Raw genomic sequence first — 24,324 nt, 5'->3', positions numbered from 1 at the left:
CAGTACTGCCAAAAACAAATAAATAATTTGTTTACTGAAGTTTGGTTTGACTCCATGGCAGACCATGTGGGTGTTAAAGAGCATAGTGGCTGGTTACTACCAGTTTCACTTTATTAAAGATAGCCACAGGGATGGACTGAGTTTAAATTTTATTCTAGACTTCTTTTGTTATTTTATCTGATTGTAAATAAGAGAAAATTAATTCTAGAGGTGATCAAAGTTGTGAGTTTGAGTAGTAATTATGAGTAATTTCTGCAACTCAAGCCACCCTACCTCTCACAATAAATTCAGGCCCCATACTTTGGGGCCTAAGTAGCTGCATCATTCAGGCCAAAGGACAAAAACGAGCAGCACACTTAATGATATACACTTTGACTCAACACATAGACCACATTCTCCCACCCATACAAGGCAGCCCTACTCCCACCTCAGGAAGCTAGCCTTGAGGCCTTCACTTTTCAATAATGGGAAGCAGGCCCATAATTCCTAAGGGCTCCCTACTCTCCATCTTAGATTACCTCTGCTCCAGCTTGGCAAACCTGCTCTCTAAGCCTCACGCAGAAAGCACTCCCTGCCTCCTCTTGGGTCTCTGCACAAGCTACCTTTAGACTGCAATATTTCCCCTCTCCCAATAGCCATGCCTACCCATCTCCCAAATCCTGCTTTGTATTCTTCCTCCACTGCCTACACCCCCAATACCACCAACCCTGGTATATACAGTTCTATGAAGCTGTGCTCCTGTCACCTGTTCTGTTACATGCAACTGTATGGCTTTCCAGTGTGTGGGGTAGATGTTTGATTCAATATTCAGCTACTTGAAAGCAAGGGTCACCCCTCCTTCTTCTGCATTTCCTCCTGTGTGCATGGAAAGGGCACACATTGGACAGTCAGGGTAAGCTGTGAGGGCAGAAATCCAGTGGCTTCTTACCTTTTTGTTCCCACCCTCTGATTTGGGGCAATGTCAATGGTGTCAGTGACTGCATCATGACGGACCGCCAGGCCCAGGTCTGCGATGGCACACATGCCATTTTTCTTCACTAGGATGTTCTTTGACTTTAAGTCTCGATGAGCAATTCCAGGCTTCCCTGGTAGAAACAAAATCAGGGATTTTTAAGGATGGTATGTGTTAAATGCAGATTCTGCAGCCAGGCTGTGGACTTGAGTCCCGGTGTTGCCTCCCACAACCCATTGATCCCATGGGTAGCTCAGTCTTCTCGTCCACACCATCAGAGCGAGAGTACTTCCTTCCCCAGAATGTGCTGAGTAAAAGGAAAGGCCTATAGAGGAGGTGTCTATTAGCTAACACAGTGATTAACACTACAACCCTGAACAGCTGAGGTGGAGAACTGCTGAGGACCTCAGAGAAGCTCAAAATCAAACAGGCCTGAAGATGGGACTGCTGAGACCAGCACAGAGGCCAAGAACAGGACCCAGCTGTCACAGTGGTTTCCTACCATGCCCAACAAGAGCTTCTGCCCAGGCCACTCAGGCATCAGGGATCACACCTGCCACTGGGGCAAGACCAGGATCTTCCAGAGCTGACATTATAGTCAACAAGCAAGCAGCAAGGCTCCAGATCTTTTCCCTTTAGGGAAAACTAGTCCCAGTGTCTCACGAGCACATAGTCTGCAAGCGAGCATCCCCAACACCCAAGATGTAAAATTACTAAAGTAGAGCCAGGGATGGTGGTGCCTACCTGCAATGTCAGCTACACAAGAGGTAGAGATGGCTGGGCAAAAAGTAAAGTTTAGTGAGGCCCAATCTCAAAACCCAGCTGGGAGGAGCAGTACACTTCTGTAATCCCAGCTACATGGAAGGCAGAGGTGGGAGGATAGAGGTTCAAGGATAGACCATGTCAAAAACTGGAGACCCTATCTGAAAAATAACCTAAAAGCAAAAGGTCTGGGGGCATAGCTGAAGTGACATGGCAGAGCACCTGCCAGGCAAGTGCAAGATCCTGAGTCCAATCCCCAGTACTGAAAAGAGAGAGAGAGGGAAAGGAAGAGACACAAAGAAGGAAAGAGGGGGAGAGAGAAGGAGAGAGAGGAAGAGACAGAGAAAGAAAGAAATTACTGAGGTGACACTCCTAGTATACTGTTTTTCTCTTTTTAGTTTCATTCTCTTCCATGCACACTGGGCATCTGAGGTGATTAGTGTATAGAAAATAACCATGCCACACCACTGACTTATTGAACACTGCTGCTACAGACTTCCTTCATAGAGTTCTAAAGACAGTGGTCAGGAAAGCACTCTGTTCAGCTTTTGTTCCCACTCAAATGAAAGTCAAAGTCTGTCCCCGAAATTACAGCCCCAGAGACCCAGCCCCAAGTTTCTCAGTAAAAGGAAGCTCTAGCAATCAAATCAGGATTGACAGGTTTTACGTCCACCCAATCTCCCCATTCTTTGGCTGGTCCACTCACCTTGAGTGCCCACGATCTCCATGTGCAAGTGTGCCAGCCCACTGGCTGCAGACAGGGCCAGCTTAATCATACCCTCAATGGTTACTGTGTAGCGGTTCAGATAATCAAACAGGGAGCCATGCTCATGATAGTCAGAGACAAGCCATAGCTGTGTCCAGGTGCCATTATCTGTAGAGAACACAGATGCATTCTGGAACAAACGGAACTATCAGCAACAAGGAAGAATGTGTACAACCTGAGATCCAGCTGGACCCTGAATTTACATTTCCTGCCTCCATACTCATTGGTGCCCCCTCAGCCCTGCTCATCCACAGTGGCTTACAGTCCTGGCTCCTGTGAGGACAGAGGCACAGCACTTCGTTCATAGGCCCCTTATTCCTTTTGGGTGGGCTGTAGGATTCTGAACAGCAGTCCATTTTTCTGCCAAAAGTGAAACATGAGGTATCCAGGAAAGAGAAGGCGTTTGCTTAGGAAAAGCACTACACTCTCCACTCATCAGTTTTCTTGCAATGCCACTTTTGATCCTGAGGATACTCACTCATCTGTGTTGGAATCACAGTGGGCAGCACCCACCATGGGCAAAGAGGCAAGCCTTGAAGGTCCTTCTCTGTGATCTTGTGACCCTCTGAACACAACCCAACCACAACACCTATCTCCCTTGTAATGCTTCTTTTCACTCAATTGTTCTCATAAGGCCAAGAGTACTGTGTGAGAGCAGGAAAGATCTCCTTTATGCATTATTGTGTTCCTGACCAAAAAATGCTCTTCAATTCATGAATAGTTCACTTCCAAGTGTTCCCACAGAGGCCATCTTGCTCTTTGGAAGAGCAATGGAAGGAGGGTAGAGGCACATTTTCTCTCTCTCATATGTGGGGCAGTGGGAAGGTAGAGGGGAGAGAAAGGGATGGTGACATGCAGAAAAAAGAAACACCCAAAGTCAGTAATGTAATTAAGCTATGCTGCTGTCACAAGGAAGCCTGGAAATTGGATTAAGAACTCCCAAATTTCAGGCTGGCACTAGTTCCAGGGCACCACACTAAATATATCATGGTTAGGCAAGAACAAAGGAGTCCAATTTTTCTCCTTCCCTGGCCCCCATGTGGGTTTCAACAGCCAGATCCCTACTCACACAAGCTGCCAGAACCAATAAAGGGAGTGGCTGTTGGAAAAGCCCAAGCCTTGGCTTCTCTGATCACAAACAAGAGGCCTATCCAACACACAGCATCTTGCACACTCACCAGATACCAGGTCCCAAAGACCCTGCTAATAAGTTAAAGGCAGGCATATTTTCATCTTTGACATGTATGTATGATGCAAATTTTATAAAAAGGTGATACTGTTTTAAAGAAGAGTTTACTCAGAGGGTGTGAAGCACTCTCTCTTCCACTTTCTTCCCTGTTATGCAAGTCCAAGACTCTTCAGCTTAGGGGCCATCACCAGCTCCCACAATATGAAGAATGAGCAATGTGAGATATACTTAGCATCTTCTGCAGGCTTTACAGACACTAACTTCTAAACCACTGTGCCACGGACCAAGCTGGGTCACAACTACCACAGAACGTTCTAGAATGTGACCCCAATTCTCTCAGGGTCCTCTTTGCACTACAAGTGTACTACCTGCCAGGTATTACTCCTCCTTCCTCCTGGCAGCTCTATAAGAAAAAGAACTATGTCTTATTTTTATGTGTAATAATCCAAACAGCTGGCAGAGGTCCTGACTCAAAGTGGCCAATAAATGCTATTACTTTAATGAATGAAATTCTACTTAGTACCCATCTTCAGAGTAAAATACAATCCTTTTGAAAACCACTCCACTTGTTTTTATGCAGCAACACAGCAATTCCAAATTACCTGCAGGACTTTGGGACCTGAGGGACCCAAACACACTCTACTTTTACACATGTCTGAAGGGCCCTGTCCACTGTTTATTTTTATTTATTTATTTATTTTTGGAGGGAGGAGACAGTACTGGGGTTTGAACTCAGAGCTTCATGCTTGTGAAGAAGGCACACTCCCACTTGAGCCACTCCACCATCACCCCACTAGTTTTTCTTCCAAAACAATTCTTGTCACCTTTGTCTCAATCCAGGGGAAAATAAGCAAACAAAACAAAACAAAACAAAAAACCAACAAAGCTCAGGTGTGATTCACCTCCAATTTGCACTCACTAGAATAGCTATGCTTGCCTCCTATAATCAATTGTAAAGTTTACCATCAGTGAGGTCCTCAAAAATAAGGACATGCCTAGCAACAAGCAAGAGATGCAAAACTAAAAGCTAAAGCAAGAAAACTAAGAAAGAAGGGAGAGGAGGGAGACATAAAGAACCACAGGTACAGACAAGACCAAAAACTGAGTCTCATGGCTGGCTACAAGGTGACACTCTGGGGACAGGCAGGTCTTTGATCTTCTGTGGCTGCTACACTTCACATGCATTTAAAGCTGGTCATGTCACAGTACATGGACTGTATGCTTTTCTGTGGTTAAACTTTCCAGGCAAGGGTGAGAGCCACAATTCTTCATTCTAGCCATTTTCAAAATCAACTTGCTGGAGCCCCTAAAGGAACTACACTGGGGTGGATTTGACAGACTCAAACCAAGTGAGTGGGGCAAGGACATCTCGCTTAAGCTTATCTGCTTAATAACCTTGGTTTCTGTGTAAGCTCTTCTGGCACAAAAGGTTTCACATCTTAAGAAGCATTTAAAAACTATGAGCTCATTCAGAGTTTACTTTCTATGGAACCAGAGCTGTACGTCCTATCGCATTTTAATTTCTCCAGTCACCCCTCTATCTGAGAATGCCAATGGCCTTGGGACACCCCATATCCCAACTCGGTCCTTTACCTTTATTATCGGCAGCAATAAATCCAAGGATGTTTTCATGGCGTAGCATAACTGTCTGATATATCTCTGCTTCCCGAAACCAGGATCGTTCCTCACGAGAAGAGAAAATTTTCACAGCCACATCACCTCCCCTCCAGCGGCCACGCCACACTTCCCCAAACCGGCCCTTGCCAATAATCTCCTGTAAAACGATAGTTCGGGCCACTGTGCGCTGGACAAAAAGGGGTAACCCTGTGGGCCAAAGAATGGAAAGAAATCTGGCATTACGAATGTACTAAATCTTAGAACTCCCACACTCACTGCCACACTGGAAAAGCCCTCAACACAATGTCTTCATTCTACATTAACCATGGAGAGCTGTACCACTTCTAGGGGGTCTATCAGCAGACTAAGCCAGGTGGTGATTGGGAGGAAATAAACACAGAAGAAAAATGCATAGGATTAGCTGCTTCTTAGCCAAGCAGTTTCTCCTCCAGTTAATAGGGATGACAGATTTGGATGTAAATGTTTGACCAGATTTACCAACTCTGCAACCAGTCACTTGTGGACCAACCCACCAACATCTGCTTTATTTTGATAGAAAAAGAAAGAGGGCAGACAAGAGGAAATGGGGGCTTTAGTACTGGGAGCCACCTTCTGGCTGCTCTTCTCATTAGCCACTAGAGGGCAGTGCCGTGAGGCCCATGAAAGCTGACCCATGGTCAGGGCACGCAGGATTCCAGTTCTCTCCAGAAATCAAAGCTCTGCTCATAAGCAGACCTCCAGGTGCAGAGTAAGGACTATCCATACTAATTCTAAGATTCATTTTACTGTATATGTAGGCTCATTACTGATTTGTTTGACTCATTCAGTATCCCCCATCGATCCAGTCACCCTTACCATCATGACTGATTCTTAACCTCTTCCACTCCATTCCCAAGCCAAATAACAACTGCTATAAATTCCTAGGTTTGGTGGATGTGAGCTACTACTTACTGTGTGCAATGCATAAGCTCTATGCTATGGGCTTTACATACATTTTCTCATTTCCTCACAGCTACCTACCTGTAAGGTAAGTATTCCTAGTTTACACAAGAAAAAAATAGTAAGGCACAAAAAGGAACATTATATAACTCACTCAAACTCACACAAGCATTAAAGAAGGCAGTGATTAAAATCTAGGACTCCATAGTCCATGCTTTTAACTACACAGTACAGAATCACCAAGATGTTTCTCAAATTAGACCCCTCCTTCCTCTCCATCCCTATGCCCCTGACCTACTCTGCCTCACTTCACCCTGTTCTTGCCCTACACACCCACTCACAGCCCTGCCTCACCCCACTGTTCCTAACAGGAGGCTGGTAAATGAATGAATTCAGCCTTCGCAGCACTGCCAGAATTCCTTCCAAAGGAAAAAATGAGCATGCATGTTCCCACGTGAAAGCCTCTTACCTATAAAACAAAGTACATACCACAAGGCCTTTTCCACCTGGGCCAATCTATCTTTCCCCACCCCCTAGCACAGGCACACCACCTGTTTCCCTTATCATTAAATCCTTAAGCATACCATGACCTTCATCCCTTTTTTTTCCTTTCATTCAAGGTGTTTTCTGGGCTGGAGGTGTGTCTCAAAGTGATAGAGTACCTGCCCAACAAGTGCAAAGCCCTGAGTTCAAACATCAATGTTTGAAAAAGTGTTTTCAGTGGCCCAGAATGTTCTCTCAGACCTCTTAGAAAATCTAACTCATTCTTCAACACTCCCTCAAAATCATCCTCTTCTGTAAAACTTTATTCAACAAATCCCAGTCTCTTCAATTCAATCCTGGGTGGACCTCTTTTCAATCTTTGTTCCCTGAGGGTATTCAGCATATACTTGTTAAAATGAATTGGAAGTCACCTAAGCACCATGGACTTATTACTTTAAAAACCACATTATTAAAAGCTCTGCACCTTGGAGGCTCTGTACATTCTGCACTGAGAGAAATAGTCATTAATCATTTTACTCCGGACAACTAGCTAACCACTATGCCTTCCCAGCCTCAGCTGGTCCTGGCCATGAAAAGCCTCTGGACATTCAAGTCCTCTCTTCCTGCAACCAATCAAGACAGAATCAGCCAGGCACTTCTAACCACTGCCCTATCTATGTCGACAAAGAACAAGCCATATATTTTCTGTTTCTAAAAATATGCAGCTCTTAAATATATTCATCATTTTGGTGCTCTCTACTGCCGAGCTTAATAAAGGCAAAACCACTGACATTCAGGAGATGTCACACTTCACAGTATTCCCTGTGTTCAAGGAAGACTGTCTGGCCCTGACTGATGACACAACTGCCCTCCAGAACAACAGTCTGTCCCAGGGTAAGGAAACACACAAGAGTCTCCAAGTAAGACCTGTGTGATCAGAAGGGCAACTCACTGATCACTGATCTCTGTGGATTTCTTCTTTTATAATAATGGAATGCCACTGTTACTAAAATAATTATCTTCATTAAAAACAAAACCCAAAAAACTCTTTTGCAATCATGTTCATGTCTAATAGCTAGGTCCCTGAGACCTGAGCAACCCAAACAATCATGCCAAGGCCCGGTGTTGGGTTCAATGCCCTCATCTAAGAAAGACTTGGACAACAGGCACTGCAGGAAATGGAGCCCATGCTAAGCTGGAAGCTCCCACTGCCTTTACGAGAACCCCCACCAAAAAAGCCCCTGGGCAATGGTACAAGTCAATGATTCACCAAATCCTAACTCTAAGCTTTACTCAATGTCCTTAAACTCCCCTTGTGGCTGCCCAGAGATCAATGATTAGCTGTCAGCACCTCACAGGAATCTGGCACACTCCTGTTTCTCAAAAGGGGCCCTTAAATTGAGCACTCCACTGCTCAGGTGGAACCAGCTAAATTTTCATAGACATACAGCTACGAGAGTTGCAGAGAACCAGGGTTTCTGCAATGGAGAGTTTTGCAGTTGACCTTTGGAATCCCAAGGAATGAAAGATTTTCTGTGAAGCCATTATCATATCTTATTACACGTCAGGCTCCAAAAAGAAGGGAAATTATGAAACCAAATGACTCAATGCTGGTAGAAACAAATGCAGGCCCCCCTGTCTTCCTCATAAACACTCTCTCCTGCTGGGAAACAGTCAGGAGGGCCAACAGACACAACGCCTGGAGAACTCAGTACCTGAGCCAGACCCTGACGTGGAGAGATCGTAGACAAGATCCTGGAGCGTCTTGTCTTTGGAGAGACACATCTCACAGGAAGGATCTTCCATGTCCAGTCTCTGGCGGTTGTGATAGACACGCTGATGATAGTTAATGACAAGGAAGACAATGATGATGATGAGGAACAGGAGGAAGACTGGGCCGGCAATGATGCCTACCAGCTCCACAGGGCCCCACATGGAAGGGTGCTCAGGCTCCTTGAGGTGACCTGGGTCAAATGGGAGAGGAGAATAAGGAACACAAGAGTAAAAACAAGGGAACATTATGGACTTACTCATCCCCAACACTACCTCCACATGAAAAACACCCCTTCCCCCTCAGTTTCAAATTCTCTGATCTCTCTGGTCTTACAGGGCTGGCCTATCTGCCTAGATGCTCTCAAACACCTCCTTAGTTGAAGCAGCCCTCCAACAGTCACCAAACCCACTTTGGAAATTCACAGCATGTCAGGGTCCTGTCTCAGCCCACAGATAGATGCCAGCTTCTATTCTTCTCTATGCTCTGCTCTAGATTGCCTCCAGCACTTTCCAAGTGGCAGACCTGCACAGGATGGTATCTAGTACTTCTCCACTGTGATAACCACCCCTTTCTAACTTCAGGCCTTCTTCACACCTGACCACTCCCTCCTCAGAGCAGCCTCCTCATGTGGCTATGGCACCATATCCTTCTAGATCGGTTCCCCACCCTCCACGTGGATCCCTGCCTAGCTATGCCACCAATGGCTACATGCCCACTACTCAAAACACAGCTAGCACCTCTGGGACTAACTTGAACACCTGCCTCTCTCATCTTCTAATCTACAAACCTGACTTGGGGGCACCCAAAAGGTACCTTCACCTATCATTGAGCCAAGGGGTTGGAGAAGACAGGGAAGGACAAAAGGATGGAGTACCCTACTTGCAAAGTGAGCCAATAGTCCAACAAGGGTGTCTACTCACCACTGGGCACCCTGAGGTCAATCTTGTTGCAGAAGTCAGAATAGCAGCAGTGGGTGTTGCGAAGATCCTCTGAGCTCAGACAGTAGAAGGGCTTCCCGGCAGGGACCAGCTCCACTTTGGGGATGCAGGTGCGCACATGATGCTCCATCCCATCTAGGTTGAAGATGGAAACCATGCAGGCCCCATCTGTCTCACATGTGTAGTTGGCCTGCAGGCAGCTGGTGCATGCACACAGCAGAGCTGCAGGAAATTTAGGAGAATGGTAAATCTTTTCCGGGTCCTTTTCCAGATTTAGCATATAATCCCTTCGCATATTTCATGGTCCAAACTAAGGAGCTTTTATAGAGATGGGCTAGAAAGCTATCCTCAACTGAGCACAACCCTTTCACTTGCTCATGCAGGTCACAAAACAGCTTTATAGGCCCTACAGCTCCTCTCAGTGTTGTTCCATGCCTGTGAGAGATGGGGGAACCACCTTTCCCTTCTACCTGAGATACTTGCTGGGAAGATGGCCTCTTCCCTTTGGAGAATAGAGGGCACCCTCCCACATACATTCCATGCATCGCCCCACCCTCTCTCTCCAGCACAAGGCATGCCCGGTTTCCCAAATATGACATATAAGCTCTCATATATTCTTTTGCTGCAATGTGTTTTTCCTAATTTTTATAAATGCTTCAAATTTCTGCTCAAACATCCCTTTCTCTGAAAAGTTTCCCCTGCCCACTCCATTATTATCTTCTTGCTTTAGTCATATTAGGTGACCTTCTTACAAGGGTCAAAAAGATTGTCATCCAAAGAGAATTTTAGTGTCTACCGCATAAAGTTGGTTAAATGAGATAATAGATAAAAAGTGCTCAGTAGGTCTGGAGGAGTGGCTCAAGCAGTAGAGCACCTGTGAAGCAAGTGTGAAGCCCTGAGTTTAAACCCCAGTACTGCCACAAAAAAAAAAGCTCCATAAATTTAACCCATTCTGAAAGGCCCCCAGATAACACTTCAACTCATACACATACATACACACAGAAGTTTTTCTAATAGGCAGTATATACAATAAATACCCTCTGGGACTCATGAGTTTTGCTGGGTATGTATCATACATAAGTGTATGCCACTGACAGGAAATTACTGTAAATGAATTTGGCGCCTCTGAAAGCTATTCAGCAGCCCTGGAATCTGCAATCCTTTATTTATCTGACTAACAAGAATAGCACAGACAGCAGCAGTTGGTTCTCTCCAACACTGTCTCCCACGAGCCTAACCTAGCCCTGACCTCTTGGGATGGGCAGAAATGTCGCTTTGGCCACGAGAACACTGAGGCTGAGACTGCAGCACTGAAGAAGGCACTCAAGCCGTCGGGAGACAGAGAGGATGGATGCAAATCCCATGTGCCACTCTCAGGGCTGTCTGGGACCCAGGAGAAAGACACGCACACTAAGGCTCCACAGCAGACCCCTGTGACCAGTCCCATGAAAAGCCACCCTGTCCTAACTCCCCTCTTTAGCTGGGGACATAATTAAAATGGTAGAGCACTTATTTAGCAAACATGAGGCTCTGGGTTCAATCCCCAGTACACCAGAAAACAGAAACGAAGTTTATCTTCTTATCTCCCACTACTCTGCAAGACCTCTTGGTTTTTCAAATCCACCGATTCTAAATATTCAGAATCCAACCCTTCCTGCCCCAGGCTATCTATAAATGAGAGAATTCCTTGCTCTTCTCACCCAAGAAAAGAACTGGCAGCCAGACAGTGTAGACCTTCATGGCAGACCTTCACTATGAAGCCTGTCATGTGTTTTTCACAGCATTTGATCAGATCCCTATCTTCTGAAAGAAATTCCAAAACATGTAGCTACCTGTTGAGGAGTCTGGGTAGTTATTTCTTAAAGGCATACAGTTTAAAGTAGGTCTTCGTGAGAGCGGGAGTCAAATCATAACAGGAATTTTAAAAGCAAGTTTCACTTGAGCTTTAATTCTAACTTGTAATCTCAAGAAAGACTAAGGAGCCGTCTCACTTTTCCTCCCAAATACCTGGATTTGCTTTCTCCCTATCCTTCTTGCAAACTTAATCTTATGCAAGTCTCAGAATACTTGGTCTGACCCTCTTTTAGTCCCACTAGAATTCTGTTAATCCAAAAAAGCTCATTCCCTTTTGTGTCCCTTAGGCATGAAGGGGTTCCCTGTGGAGAACACACCTCTCAGTACATGTGTTGTGACGTGCAGCAGAGAACAGCACTGAGTCTATTTTGGGAAGCAAGAAAGGGAAAATTAACAACTTCGAGAGGACTATTCTGAGCATGGTGAGACACACAAGGCCAAACCCACAGTGGCCTTTTTTAAAAGCACTCACTTCAGAGTCCATCAATTGGTGGGGCAGAGCAGTCAGGAGTCTCTTTGACTCCAGATATTTATTCTTCTTTCGTTGGTGCATGGCCTCCTTCACAGTGATTCATCCGAGAGAATGAACACACCCACACGTGGCTCATTATTTTTGGGAAGTACTTAAACAATCTTGGCGTAAGACAGGAAAGAGCAAAAGTGGTGAAATCCATGCTAGAAGGGACAAAAAACAAGCTGGGAGCTGGGCCATGTGGGTTTCTGATAAGAAACTGGGAGAGTCCCTGAGTCTATCTGGGCCTCAACTACCCACCCAGAAAACACCACGTATCATACAGAGATGTTGGGAGATCAGCCAAAAACGTCTGCTAAGTGCTGTGGCTACCCGGGAAAAGGCTCACTGCAACCTCATCTGTGTATATCTATACATTTCAAAGAGTGAGCAAGAAGTCTAAACAGGCACATTTTTAAGATAGCCATCACTACTGCCCACGCCCCCGAAAAGGTCTGAATTACGTCACTAGGAGCCACAGTGGGTATCATGAAGCAAAAGGTCAGAAAGACCTAAAGCTCAAATGCTAGCTCTACTATTAATCACATCACCTTGAGCAAGTTATCAACCTCATTATACGTTTCCACTGTGCTCAATCTGTAAAGTGGGGCTGTTAATAACTGGTTCACAAGACTATAGAAAGAATTATATGAAAAACATATTTTAAAAGTACCTAACAAATTGTAGGTGCTCAATAAATATGAACACTCCTTTTAATGTAAAACCTAAAAAATAAAAAAAAAATTTAAACCACACAAGTAAAAATGTCTGTCTTGAACCACTAATTAGGAAGTGGCAAGTTACAGCAAGGTCTTAACAAGAATCTGCCATTCCAGTCTCAGCTCTGCCAGTAAGTAGTCGCATGGCTTTGAGCAAGTCATTTAACCTCTCTGAACCTCATTTTCCTCATGATTAACCAGAAAAAGGGGACTGAACTGGATGACCTCTAGAATCCTTTCCAGCTGTAAGTTTGAATCTAGTTTTGTTTTTCAATTGACACTGTGTGGATCATTGATGCAACACTGGACAAGTCTGCTTTGCTTTTCCTAAATGTCTCTCAAAGACAGACATTTTGGCTAGTCTTCTGCTATATTGATTTGCCACTGAAACAAAATAAGTGAATAAAATTATGAACAGACCTGAAGTTACTGTAAATTTAGCACACTAAATCACAAACCTAAATTTAATTCTCTTTGAAAAGCTAAATCTGGACTAATGACAACAGCCCCTTGTAATGTTTCATGGTGACTCACCAGGTTAAAGCCTGCACATGTGTATATAAACAATACGTACCTAAAACTCCCCTGTTCCACAACCAAACCATTATATACTAGAAATGACACAACTTGGAAAACCAAATCACTCTACACATAAACAAGTGAGAAAGTGGTCAGAACAAGAAGAGCCCCACTAGCACAGCAGACTTCTGTTAATAAAAAGTTTGATAGTCAAACTTGAACTAAAGACAAAGCTGTCTTTGCAGAGTTTGAACTTGGTTCAAAGTATGATTGGAAGGTGGTTTGTGGTAGGATGTAAATGCAAATTTGATTCATGAGAGCGAAGCTGTGTTTTGAGAAAGACCAACAAGTCCCAACTTGGGTAGACTGTGGCTGCTGAGAATTAAGAAGGCACTGTACACAGCAGGGGCTCAGAAAGGAAAGGGCACTCATGAGTCTTAGGGCTCAGCAGGGAGGTCCCAGGAACCACCTTATCAACCTCATTATACCAGCTTCCATGGGGGGTTAGACTCATAGCCACTCAGGCCAGTGTTCTACTCAAAGGACATCACCAAGGGACAGGCATTGGGAGGGCAGCATGATGGTAGCAGCCTCAAAAGGTAAGAAGCACACCACGAAGCAGCCAAGTGCATCCAGTAATCAGTCCATGAATATATCTAAAACTATTTAAGAGCTACAGTGCTTATGATTTTTAACTTACTAATCACTCCTTAGAGATAATAAATTTCATAAACTGATGCAGGTTGCGGACCAGTGTCCGGTGTAGGTACACTAAATCTGCATCTTTCAAATCTCATGGGGCAACCTTCTAGTTCTAGCATATCCATTAGCTTGTGCTGTGTGAGTTTATAACTCAATCACACACTGCCTTTCTGCTCTCATCCTCCCAGATGAAAGCGCCCATCAGACAGGCCACACTGAGGATTACTTTAATTACTCTTCCTTGAACTTTATCCAAACCTCCACAGTTTGTTTTCAGGTTTGTTTTAGTTTGGTTTTTTTGCCATGCTGGGGATGGAACCTGGGGCCTCATAAATTCTAAGCAAGTGCTCTACCACTGCAATTCTACCCAACTCTGACTTCAGAACCAGAGACACCAGTTTTGTAGCAGGGGCAGCTGTCTCACTATACTGGTAGTAAAGCCGTGGAGAAGGTAGGGGCTCACAAATGGTAAACAAGTAAATGATGGAGCCAGATTCCAACTCAGGTGTCTAGACACTCAACCACTATATTCCACAACACCACACAGCATTCTATGACGTCCCTTCTGACAACGTCCAGCACTCCTAACTTTTAGGGCCACCACAGCACTAGGAACATCTTCAAGAATGCACTGATCATCCTGCAAATATTATTGACATCATCCTAAATGCATCCTTACCCTCACCACGTCAAATCTACTCTTGGTTTTATGACCAAAGGGCCTCACCAAATTGTCCTCCAGTTTGTGTCCAGGGATTTGGTGTGTTGCAGCCTGAGATAACAGGGCCACTGAAATTCTTATTTCACCATGAATTCCTTTCTTCTCATTGGTGACTTTACCAATATTCCAGAAGTGGTGTTTTTTTGTTTTTGTTTCTGTTTTTCCTAGAGACAGGGTCTTGTGATGTTGCTCTGGCTAACTGTGAACTCCTGGGCTCAACCGATCCTCCTGCTTCTGCCTCCCAACTAGCTGGGACTACAGGTCATCCCTGTTTTTTAAAGACAGTTCTTTATGTACAGTGTAAGTTCCCTTCATTCCTTTTCCTCTTTCTTCCCCCCGACCTTTTTTTTTTTTTCTGTTTATTTTGAGACAGGGTTTATGTAGCCTAGGACAGCCTGGAACTAGCTATGTAGCCAAGACTAGCTTCAAACTCAGATCCTCCTGCCTCAGTCTCCAGAATGTTGTGATCTCAGGCATATGCACCATGCTCAGCACTTTCAATCCCTTTGTGATTTCAAAATAACCACCTTGGACATACCTTATAAAGTCCCTCAAATTCTCATTATTCACACACATCTACCTCCTAAAAAAGCTCCAAATATTAGGCTGCCTGGGTCTTAAAGAAACCACACCACCACCTCCCCCACAATGAATAAGATTTTCTTGGGTCCAGTGGCCCTTCTACAGCACAGCAACCAGGGTCTCCCTGGAAATATCTTTACAGCAGGAGGAACAGGTTACGCTAACGGCTGAAGAACCATTTAATGAAACAAGACTATGTTCCACTCACTCTCATCTCCACGATTGAATTCAAGTAGGTCCACACTAAATATCTGCTCAAAAAAATGTCCCTACGTCCTTTAGAACAGAAGGAAAAAGAATATTGTTCCAGTTACAAAAGACATCAATAAATTACCCCAAAACTTTGTGGCAAAACCAACCATGTATTCTAAACATGAATTCTTTAACAGCCAAGGTTGTGGGCAGGGTAAAGCAGGGACAGCTTGTCTATCTGCACAGTGTTCAGGGTTTCAGATGGATGACTCCAAGGCTGAAGGCTGGGAACCATCTGAAGGCTTACCCCTTTCACATCTGGTAGTTGATGTCAGCTGCTGGCGAGGGCCTTGGCTCCTCATAATGTCATCCTTTCCAAGTGGTCTGTCTGCATGGGCTACCTTAGGTTCCTCACAGCACAAGGTTCCAAAGGCATGAAACAGGGAGAAGCGGTACCTGGTCTAGTCTTAGAAGCCACAGAACAGGGCTAGAGCACTTGCCTATCATGCCCAAGGCCCTGAATTTGATCCTTAGTTCTGCAAAAAAAGTCACAAAGCTTCATGTCTACTACGGGTTGAAGTGGTCAAACTCACACCCAAATTAAGAGGGAAAGGGACAGATTCCATCTGTAGATGAGAAGAATGTCAAAGTCACACTGTAAGAGCATGTGGGATGGGAGACAGTTGCAGTCACTCAGAAAATACAATTTGCCACAAAGATCTACTTCTTTATAACTAAATGTGGTCAAAAACATCCTGTATGACTACTTAAATTCAGAATAAAGCAACACATACTGCAAGCCAAAAAGGAACAAAATATTAGTTTTAATCCCTTGACTACCTGAAACTATGTATCTAACATCTAGAACTTGTCTACTTCGAAGGAATCTGGAGAGGTACACTTCAGTAGTATGTTTCTCAATAAAAACAGTGAAGTAATTCTTTGGTTTCTGGGTTATCTACTCCATCACTGACAGCACCTTACAGAGATGTAGTTGCATAGTGATGAACAGCCTGGGCTCTCTGATCAGACAGCCTCAGTTTGAATCCTGGTCTCATTGCTTGTTAGCCGAGAAACACTGGGCAAGTTTCTTAGGCTCTCTGGCCTCATTAAAAATGAGGATAATAGAATCTACTTCACAGCATAGCTCTGAGAAATAATTAGTATATAAAGCTTAGCAAAGTGCCTATGGTTAAGTGTGCATTAAATGTTAAGATAGTGTCCCCTAACTTTTCATGTTTTAAAATATCCTTAATTTTGTTATTGAATTACATTGTTTGGGGGTGGGGGCAGTACTGGAGTTTGAACTCACGCTCGCTTGGCAGGTACTATACCATTTGAACCACAGCCCCGACCCATTTGATTAGGTTATGTTTGAGATAGGGTCTCACATTTATGCCTGAGCCAATATGGACTTCAATTCTATTTATGTACCTGGGATGACAGGCCACCATGCCCAGCTTTATTGGGTGAGATGAAGTATTTCAAATTTTTTGCTTGGGCTGGCCTTGAACTGCAATCTTCCTGATCTCTACCTCCTGAGTAGCTAGGATTACAGGATTGAACCAGTGCACCTGGCCTTGCAAGTTACATTTTAAATTGCCTAGTTTCCCGCAACGTCATTATCACAGCTTAAATAATTGACAGTAGCCTTAATGTTATCAAATATCAGTCAATGCTCAAAAGTCTTCTATTGTCTCCTAAGATGTTTTTAACAGTTCAAATCTGGATCCAAATAAAGTACTTCACTGCACTTGTAACAGATGCTTAAAAGTTCCTTTTACAAAGAAACATTGACTCCTTACATAGGCCCACAAATTAACTGAAGGCAGGATAAAAGCTAAGCACCCCAGCCTCCAATATGTATCTGTGTCCTTTGATCTGATGCATTCCCTCCTGCAGTTACTTTGCAGTCACACTGGAATCCAGGAAGGACTGGACCACCTGCCAGGCATCAATGACTCTTATTACTTAATAAGACCCCACTTGACCAACCCTGAGACAATGAGCTACCAGACCACGTGTGACCACAGAAACACACCAAAGACAAGGGTCTGTTCAGCTATGCATACCTCTGACCCCTCTCCCAATTCTTTCTCCTATTTAAACTAAGGCAAATGTCCGCTGGGGAAGATGGCTGAACACTGGTTGAAATGCTACCTTTCCTCTTCCCACAGCTGCCCGTGCCATGTAATAAACTTCCTTTCCCTGCCTTTCACCATTACCTGACTTTTGTATTTGGTATGTTGGGGTTAGTGGCTGGACCTGACCTATGAAACACAGGAGTTTGTTTCTGGGACTTAAGACATCCTATAATACACTTGGCCAAAAGATCTCTTAAGACCCCTTGCTGTTAGACAATTATTTATTGAGAAACCGTGCTTTTGTCCTGGAGTTTCTCATTTTTAATGAGAATACTCAAGAGGAACACAATTTCTAGCTGTCTCCTTTTGTGATGTCAATTCTCACCTTTTTTTGGACTAGGGGGAGGGAGTTTTTCCTCTTATACTTTTCCAGGCCTGTGTAAGCATTCTATGAGCTCAAAACTCCCTTCCTCCACCCCAACAGCACTGTCTTTGGCACAAACTCACTCTTTGGAGAAAATGAAACACTCTCTCCCCTAGAATACTGCAATCACTTCTCTACTAAATACTCAAGATCAGCTCCAGTATATTTTCTTAGTAATTCTAAGGCCATCTATCCTAGGAATGGCTTCCTAAAACTGCTCTTCAAACTGTTTCCCTCTTGCTCGTATTTGGGTAATTAAAGCCTGCAATCATTAACGTCTGACCTAATTCTGTGGCTTGTCCAGGCTCATTATCCAGGTCAGGAGGTCGGCATCATAGCCCAACCATACCACATAAGGCCAAGATCCTGCTGAGACTTCAGGCAGTGCTGTTTCACCTCCTGTTGTCTTTTAATGCATCCCCCCCCCCCACACACACAGGTCAGCAGTCTAACATCTCCAACCTCCTAGCTGTCCTCCCCCTCAGTCACTGAATCAAAACCAAGTCTGAGCAGCAAGGCCTTCACTTGCTACTAAGCTTTCCAACTACAGCATTCCATTTGAGGAGTTCTACTCAACAAGGATGTCCCGTCACTGTACCATTACTAACATCCTAATGCTGTTATGAATATTACATGCTAGGTATGAGGACTTTTCAACTAGGTTTTTTTTTTTTTTTTTAATCTTTTAGCTTACAAAACTGATATTTCCTTGCTAAAAAATTCTCAAGGTGTGGGATAAATGGTAATGGTAGAGGCTGTGGCTCCTGGAACAAGAACCACATTAGAAGTATATCAGCAGTGGAGGAAAAACAAAATTCAAATCACAGGATACACAATGCATAAGTTGAAAGCTCCCTTAATTCTTGCCCCAGAGATATTTGCTATTACATGTTTGATGTATACTCCTCCAGGGTTTCTTAGGTGCACTAATGTATAAGAGGATTGGTGTTTCTTATTGTTGCTGTTACTTGAGCAATACTGAAAACTTGAAAACCCAACTTGTTCGCCAACATATATTAAGTTTTACATAATATATATTAAATATGATTATATATTATATATAAAATGACTCAATGCAATTACTATCAAAATCTCAATGGCTTTTTCTTTCTTTTTCTTTTTTGCAGAAATGGAAAAGCTGATACTAAAATTCATTAATAATCCTGAATAGTCAAAACAACCGTAGGGGGTAGGAGGGCAAAATGGGAGGTCACGATTTCCAGTTTCAAAGCTATACTATAAAGCTATGCTAATCAACCACTAGCATAAGTGCAGACATATAGATTGATGGAATGGAACTGAGAGTCCAGAAATAAAACAATGTATCTATTATCAAACTGATTTTCAACAAGAGTGACTAGAATATTCAGGGCGAAATAAAAGTCTCTTCAACAAATGGTCATGAATAACTGGGTATACTCATGTAAAACAAAGAAGTCAGACCCTTATCTTACACCATCAACAAAAATTAACTCATGGGTAAGGGTGAACTAAAAAACTTAAAATAAAATCCACTGGCACCAGTGGCTCACATCTGTAATTCTAGTTACTTGAGAGGCTGAGATTGAAATGATCACAGTTCAAGACCACCCCAAGCAAATAATTTGCAGGACCCCCATCTCCAAAGTAACCGGAGCAAAATGGCCTAGAGGTGTGGTTCAAGTGGTGGAGGGCCTGTTCTGTAAGCACGAAGTCCTGAGTTCAAACCTTAATCCCACCAAAAAAAAAAAAAAAAAGAAACCCACGAAATCCACCTGTCACATTATTTGGTAGGCTAAGACAGGAGGATGAAAAATTCAAGACCAGTAGCAAGACCCTGATCAAAACAATACAAAAACCTCTCAAAATAGATAAAAACCTAAATATATGAACTAAATTTATAGTCTAAAACTTCTAAAACCCTTAGAAGAATTGGGTATGGTGGTACATGCCTGTAATCTCAGTTCTGGGAAGGCTGAGGCAAAAAAAAAATCATAAGTTTGAGGCTAGTCTGGGCTACATACCAAGCCCCTGTCTAAAAAAATAAACACACACACACAAAATCTCTTAGAAGAAAACCTGTGTAAATCTTCACGTTCTTAGACTTAGTAATGACTTAAAGCACAATCAACAACAACAAAAAAAGGCAAATTGGATGATTTCAAAATTGAAAACTTTTGTGCATCAAAGGACAATATCAAGAGAGTAAAAAGACAACCTAGAAAGGAAAAAATACTTGAAAATTACATATCTGATAGTGGTTTAGTTTCCAGAACATATAAAGAACTCTTACAACTCAACAACCACCCGATTAAAAGCTGGACGACAGCTAGATGCGAGTAGCTAGCCCCTGTGATCCCAGTTATGTGGGAGGTGGAGACTGGGAACATAGTGCTTAGAGGCGGCCTGGGCAAAAGTCAGTGAGACTCCTCACTGATGAAGCTGGGCGTGGTGGCCTGCACCCATCATCCCACATGTGCGGTATAAACAGGGGACTGGCCTAGACTGGCCTGGGCAAACACAGGAGACCCTACTTGAAAAATAACTATAGCAAACAGGGCTGGGACCATGGCTCAAGTGACAGAGCGCTTACCTAGCAAATTCAAATCCCTGCCAGGCGCTGTTGGCTCACGCCTGTAATCCTAGCTACTCAGGAGGCAGAGATCAGGAGAACTGCGGTTCAAAGTCAGTCTGGGCAAATAATTCTTGAGACACCATCTCAAAAAAACCCATCACACAAAAAAAGGGCTAGTGGAGTGGCTCAAGGTGTAGGCTCTGAGTTCAAGCCCCAGTACGGCAACTCTCCCCACTCAAGTTCCCATTTTCATCTTTCACAATCATTAAAATTAGGCTTTAAAAATTAAGTAAAACACAGCCAGGTTTGGTAGACAACACCCGGGAGGCAGAAATCAGGAGGATCGAGTTTGAGATTAGTCAGACAAAAAATTAGGGAGACACCATCTCAACCAACAAAGCTGGACATGGTGTTATGTCTGTCAGCCTAGCTCCCTGAGCAGCATAAATAGGAGGATGGAAGTCCAGGCCAGCTCAGGCAAAAACAGGAGACCTAATGTGAAAAATAACTAAAGCAAAAAGAGCTGGGGGCATGGCTCAAGTGGGAGAAGCCTAACAAGCTTGAGTTCAAACCCCAGTACCACCAAAAATTAAAGCTAAAAGTAAAAATTTTTTAAATCAAAACAAAAAGCTCTCAGGTACTCAAGTGCTATAATAAAGTCAAAGTCAAATTTCATATGTGTAGTTGGTGGTATCTAGAAAAAAGCAAGGGCTGGCGGAGTGGCTCAAGTGGTGAGAGCGACTGCCTAGCAAGTGTGAGGCCCTGAATTCAAACCCCAGAACCACACACACACACACACACACACACACACACAAGTGCTGGCAAAAAACACTAATAAAAAAATGTAACTGACTTAATAAAGGAAGCTATTTGGGGGGGAGGAACCCCCTAATTTAACAATAAGACACTTGATAAGCTTGGTATTTAATTCCAATCTGGGCAAAGATCTTGGAATAGGGTTTCCATAAGAGAAAGGTGTCTGAAAAGCCAGTTCTATACTACACTCATTCTACAAACTACCTTTTTGACATTCTACTTGGAGACAAACCCAACCCGAGAGAACTGTTTAAACAAGTTCAACCTTAAGCCTCAGGTCTAGAGAATGAAAGCTTTGTTCTCACTCAAAAGAGACGTTTGATGTTTATGCTAAGGAGACCTGTCATTGCAATGTAATTTACGACTGACTGTAAATACCTGAACTTCGAGCATGGGCCCACCTGCTGCGCACGACAAAGTCAAGGCAATGGCATTGTTATGAAGTGGGTCCAATGTTCCCAGGACTTCAATGTACAGAATCTGCTGTCATATTTAGTCTATCTACTTGTAACTTGGTTTATTTCTCCTTTACAGTTTATAATAAACATAAAACTACTGTTTTTTCTTTTCTGCACCCAAGTAGACATACTTCTCTCCGAGTAGGGCAAGGGAAGATATTTATCACTAGTATTTCCTCCTGACCTACTTACTATACTATGGACTAGTGGAGAGCAGACATTGTATGTCACAGTTTTGAATGAAAAAGATAGCAATGACTGTTTCAAGCAACTGGGACAATGAAGGAAGGAAAAAAAAAATCAACAAAGACTCAGAAACTAATGAGGTTGAGATCAAGTTCATTTGGCTGGAATAAAATGGATAGGTGGTATAAATAGAGAGGAAAGACATGAGGTAAGACGAGATTATCATGTTCCAAGTAACTCACAGATGTTCAAAGCATTTTGACTGGAATTAAAAAACCATATATATTCATATATACGTGTATATATATAAAATGGAAATAATAAATTAGAGCAGGACAGAATTGACACTATTAGGATGTTACTGAGAGGACTGAAAAGAAATGAATTCAATTAAATAAACTTATTAAGTACTTAGAATATGCAAGGTTCTGTGACCACCTAAAGTCATATAAAGAATAAGGAAATTCCTAGTATCAACTTTTTGGGGGCAGAGAGTGGGAGAATTATAAACCATGAGGACCTCCAACACATCCAATGTGAAAGGGGGGAGTGTCACTGATTGGGTGAACACAGGAGGCAAAAGTCCCACACTGGAGGATATTGGATTTAGCAGGAAGAGAAGGAGAGAAAAAGCATTCCAGAGAAAAGGAACAGGAAAGGCAAGGAGCCAAGAATAACATGAGCCATATAGTCCATAGTAAACTGACAGACCAACAATGCCAAGGATGCAGCCAGAGACAAGGGCAGCAGGAAGCCGAAGGCCAAATCAGACTAACTGTGATACCAAACTAAGGGGTGTGGAATTGATCCTAGAAGCCACATAAAAGCAGTGGAACCATCAGACAGAGAGGGTGCATTTTCCAAGGTTAAATCCAGCAGGTAGTGGTCAAAGGGAAAAATGAAGGCCATCTATCTGGATAGACCACTATAATATTAACCATTGTCCCCAGGCATGATGGCTCACACATGGAATCCTAGCATCTTGGGAGGCAGAGCTCTGGAGGATCACGGTTTCAGGCCAGCCCAGGCAAAAAGCTACTGAGATCCCATCTCTGAGGATAGGCCTGGGGAAAAATGTGAAGCATACCTTAGTTACTTAACTAAGACAAAAAAGGACTAGGGACACGGTTCAACTAGTACAGCATCTGCCTACCATGCATGAGACCCTGAGTTCAAGCCCCGATACTGCCTAAATAAGTAACGACAGACTATAGAACACAGAATCTGAAGCATGACCTGAGGCCACTGCTTAACCTCTCTCTGTCCCATGCCTCATCTGTAAAGTAGGGACAACAGTGCCTCAGAGACCAGCTGTACTTTGTAAATGGTACAACACAAGAGCTTAACACAATGCTTGAGTATACAGTACATGTTCAGATGCTTTTCATACTACCATCATCCCAGTGAATGAGAAGAGTCTGGACTTTTCAGTTTGTGGTAGCTCCAACAAGCAGAAGTCAACTGGTGTGTATAAACCGCTGAAGGGCAAAGACATGTTCTTCCCTCAGCATCCCTGTCAACATTCAGCTTGGAGCTAGCATGCCCTGGAACTGACCTACTCCTTTTTAGTCTTATCTACTATATGTAATATACAAACACATACGAAGACAATGCCTGAGGAGCTGGGGCAAATGAACTTCTCTACAAATATTTAATTTAAAAAATGTTTCAGTTGCCAGATTTCTCAAATGGAGCATCTTAAGCTGAAGTTCAAAGCATTCATTATGCTGTCTCCCCTCCACTCAATCACAAGTATCTAGACAAAGATTACAGGCAGACGAAAGCCACATGTGGCCAAAGAACTTCTATCCATATTCGAGGTCCAGCAACAGGATAGCTGGGTACCAGATCTCCAGTACCCACAGGAGCACCCTGGGTATTTCTTATCCTTCTCTCCCCTACTTTACTTTTCACCACTGCCACTGGACTCATCCCCCCTTTCCCTGCATTTTTTATTATTATTGTTGTGTTGGGGTACACTGTAACATTTACAAAAAAATCTTTTTTATTTTGGTGGTACTGGGGTTTGAACTCAGGACCTCATGCTTGCTAGACAGGCCCTCTTACCACTTGAGCCACTTCACTGGCATTCCTGCATTTTTTTAAAAGAAAACCTCTTTACTATATCACAGTTTCTGTTGGTCAGAAATCCAAGCACAGCATGACTGGTGTCAGCTAAGGCTGCTTTCTTATCTGGGATTAGGTCCTCTTCCAAGTTTACTGGTGTTGGCAAAATTCATTGCCTTGCAACTGAAGGTCTGAGGTCCCTCTTTTCCTCCTGTCAGCCAGGGACCACCCTCAGCTCCTAGAGTGCCCATGGTTCTATGCCACATGCCTGATGGGATGGACAGTTTATAACATGGACAGGTGTTTGCTTGCTTCCAAGCCAGCTGGAGTATCTCTGACTTCCTCTTCTGCAATCAGCTGAGAGATTTGCTTTTAAAGGGCTAGTTCAATTATATCAGGTTCACCACAATAGTCTCCCTACCTGATGGTCAACTGAAAGGGACCTTTATTACATATGTGAAAGCCCCATGCAGTAGTACCTAGACTAGTGTCAGACTGAATAACTGGGAGCAGGT

General features: G+C 43.4%; 1 protein-coding gene across 3 annotated transcripts in view; it reads right to left on the bottom strand.

The window, feature by feature from the left end:
• Window positions 1–24,324, bottom strand: part of Acvr1b (activin A receptor type 1B) — a 60,030-nt gene that overhangs the window by 9,530 nt on the left and 26,176 nt on the right. For all 3 annotated transcript variants that reach the window (XM_074083425.1, XM_074083424.1, XM_020162405.2), the window contains 5 exons: window positions 9,403–9,642; window positions 8,424–8,672; window positions 5,263–5,493; window positions 2,421–2,588; window positions 929–1,085 (listed from right to left, as the gene is read on the bottom strand). In XM_074083425.1, coding sequence (XP_073939526.1) covers window positions 929–1,085; window positions 2,421–2,588; window positions 5,263–5,493; window positions 8,424–8,672; window positions 9,403–9,577 — 980 coding nt within the window. In that variant the 5' untranslated portion in view covers window positions 9,578–9,642. The remainder of the gene's footprint in view (window positions 1–928; window positions 1,086–2,420; window positions 2,589–5,262; window positions 5,494–8,423; window positions 8,673–9,402; window positions 9,643–24,324) is intronic.

The sequence above is a fragment of the Castor canadensis genome, chromosome 8 (assembly GCF_047511655.1).
Source record: "Castor canadensis chromosome 8, mCasCan1.hap1v2, whole genome shotgun sequence".
Taxonomy (NCBI): Eukaryota; Metazoa; Chordata; class Mammalia; order Rodentia; family Castoridae; genus Castor; species Castor canadensis.
Note: the sequence above shows the minus strand (reverse complement) of the source record. Positions and strands in the feature narration are given on the sequence as shown.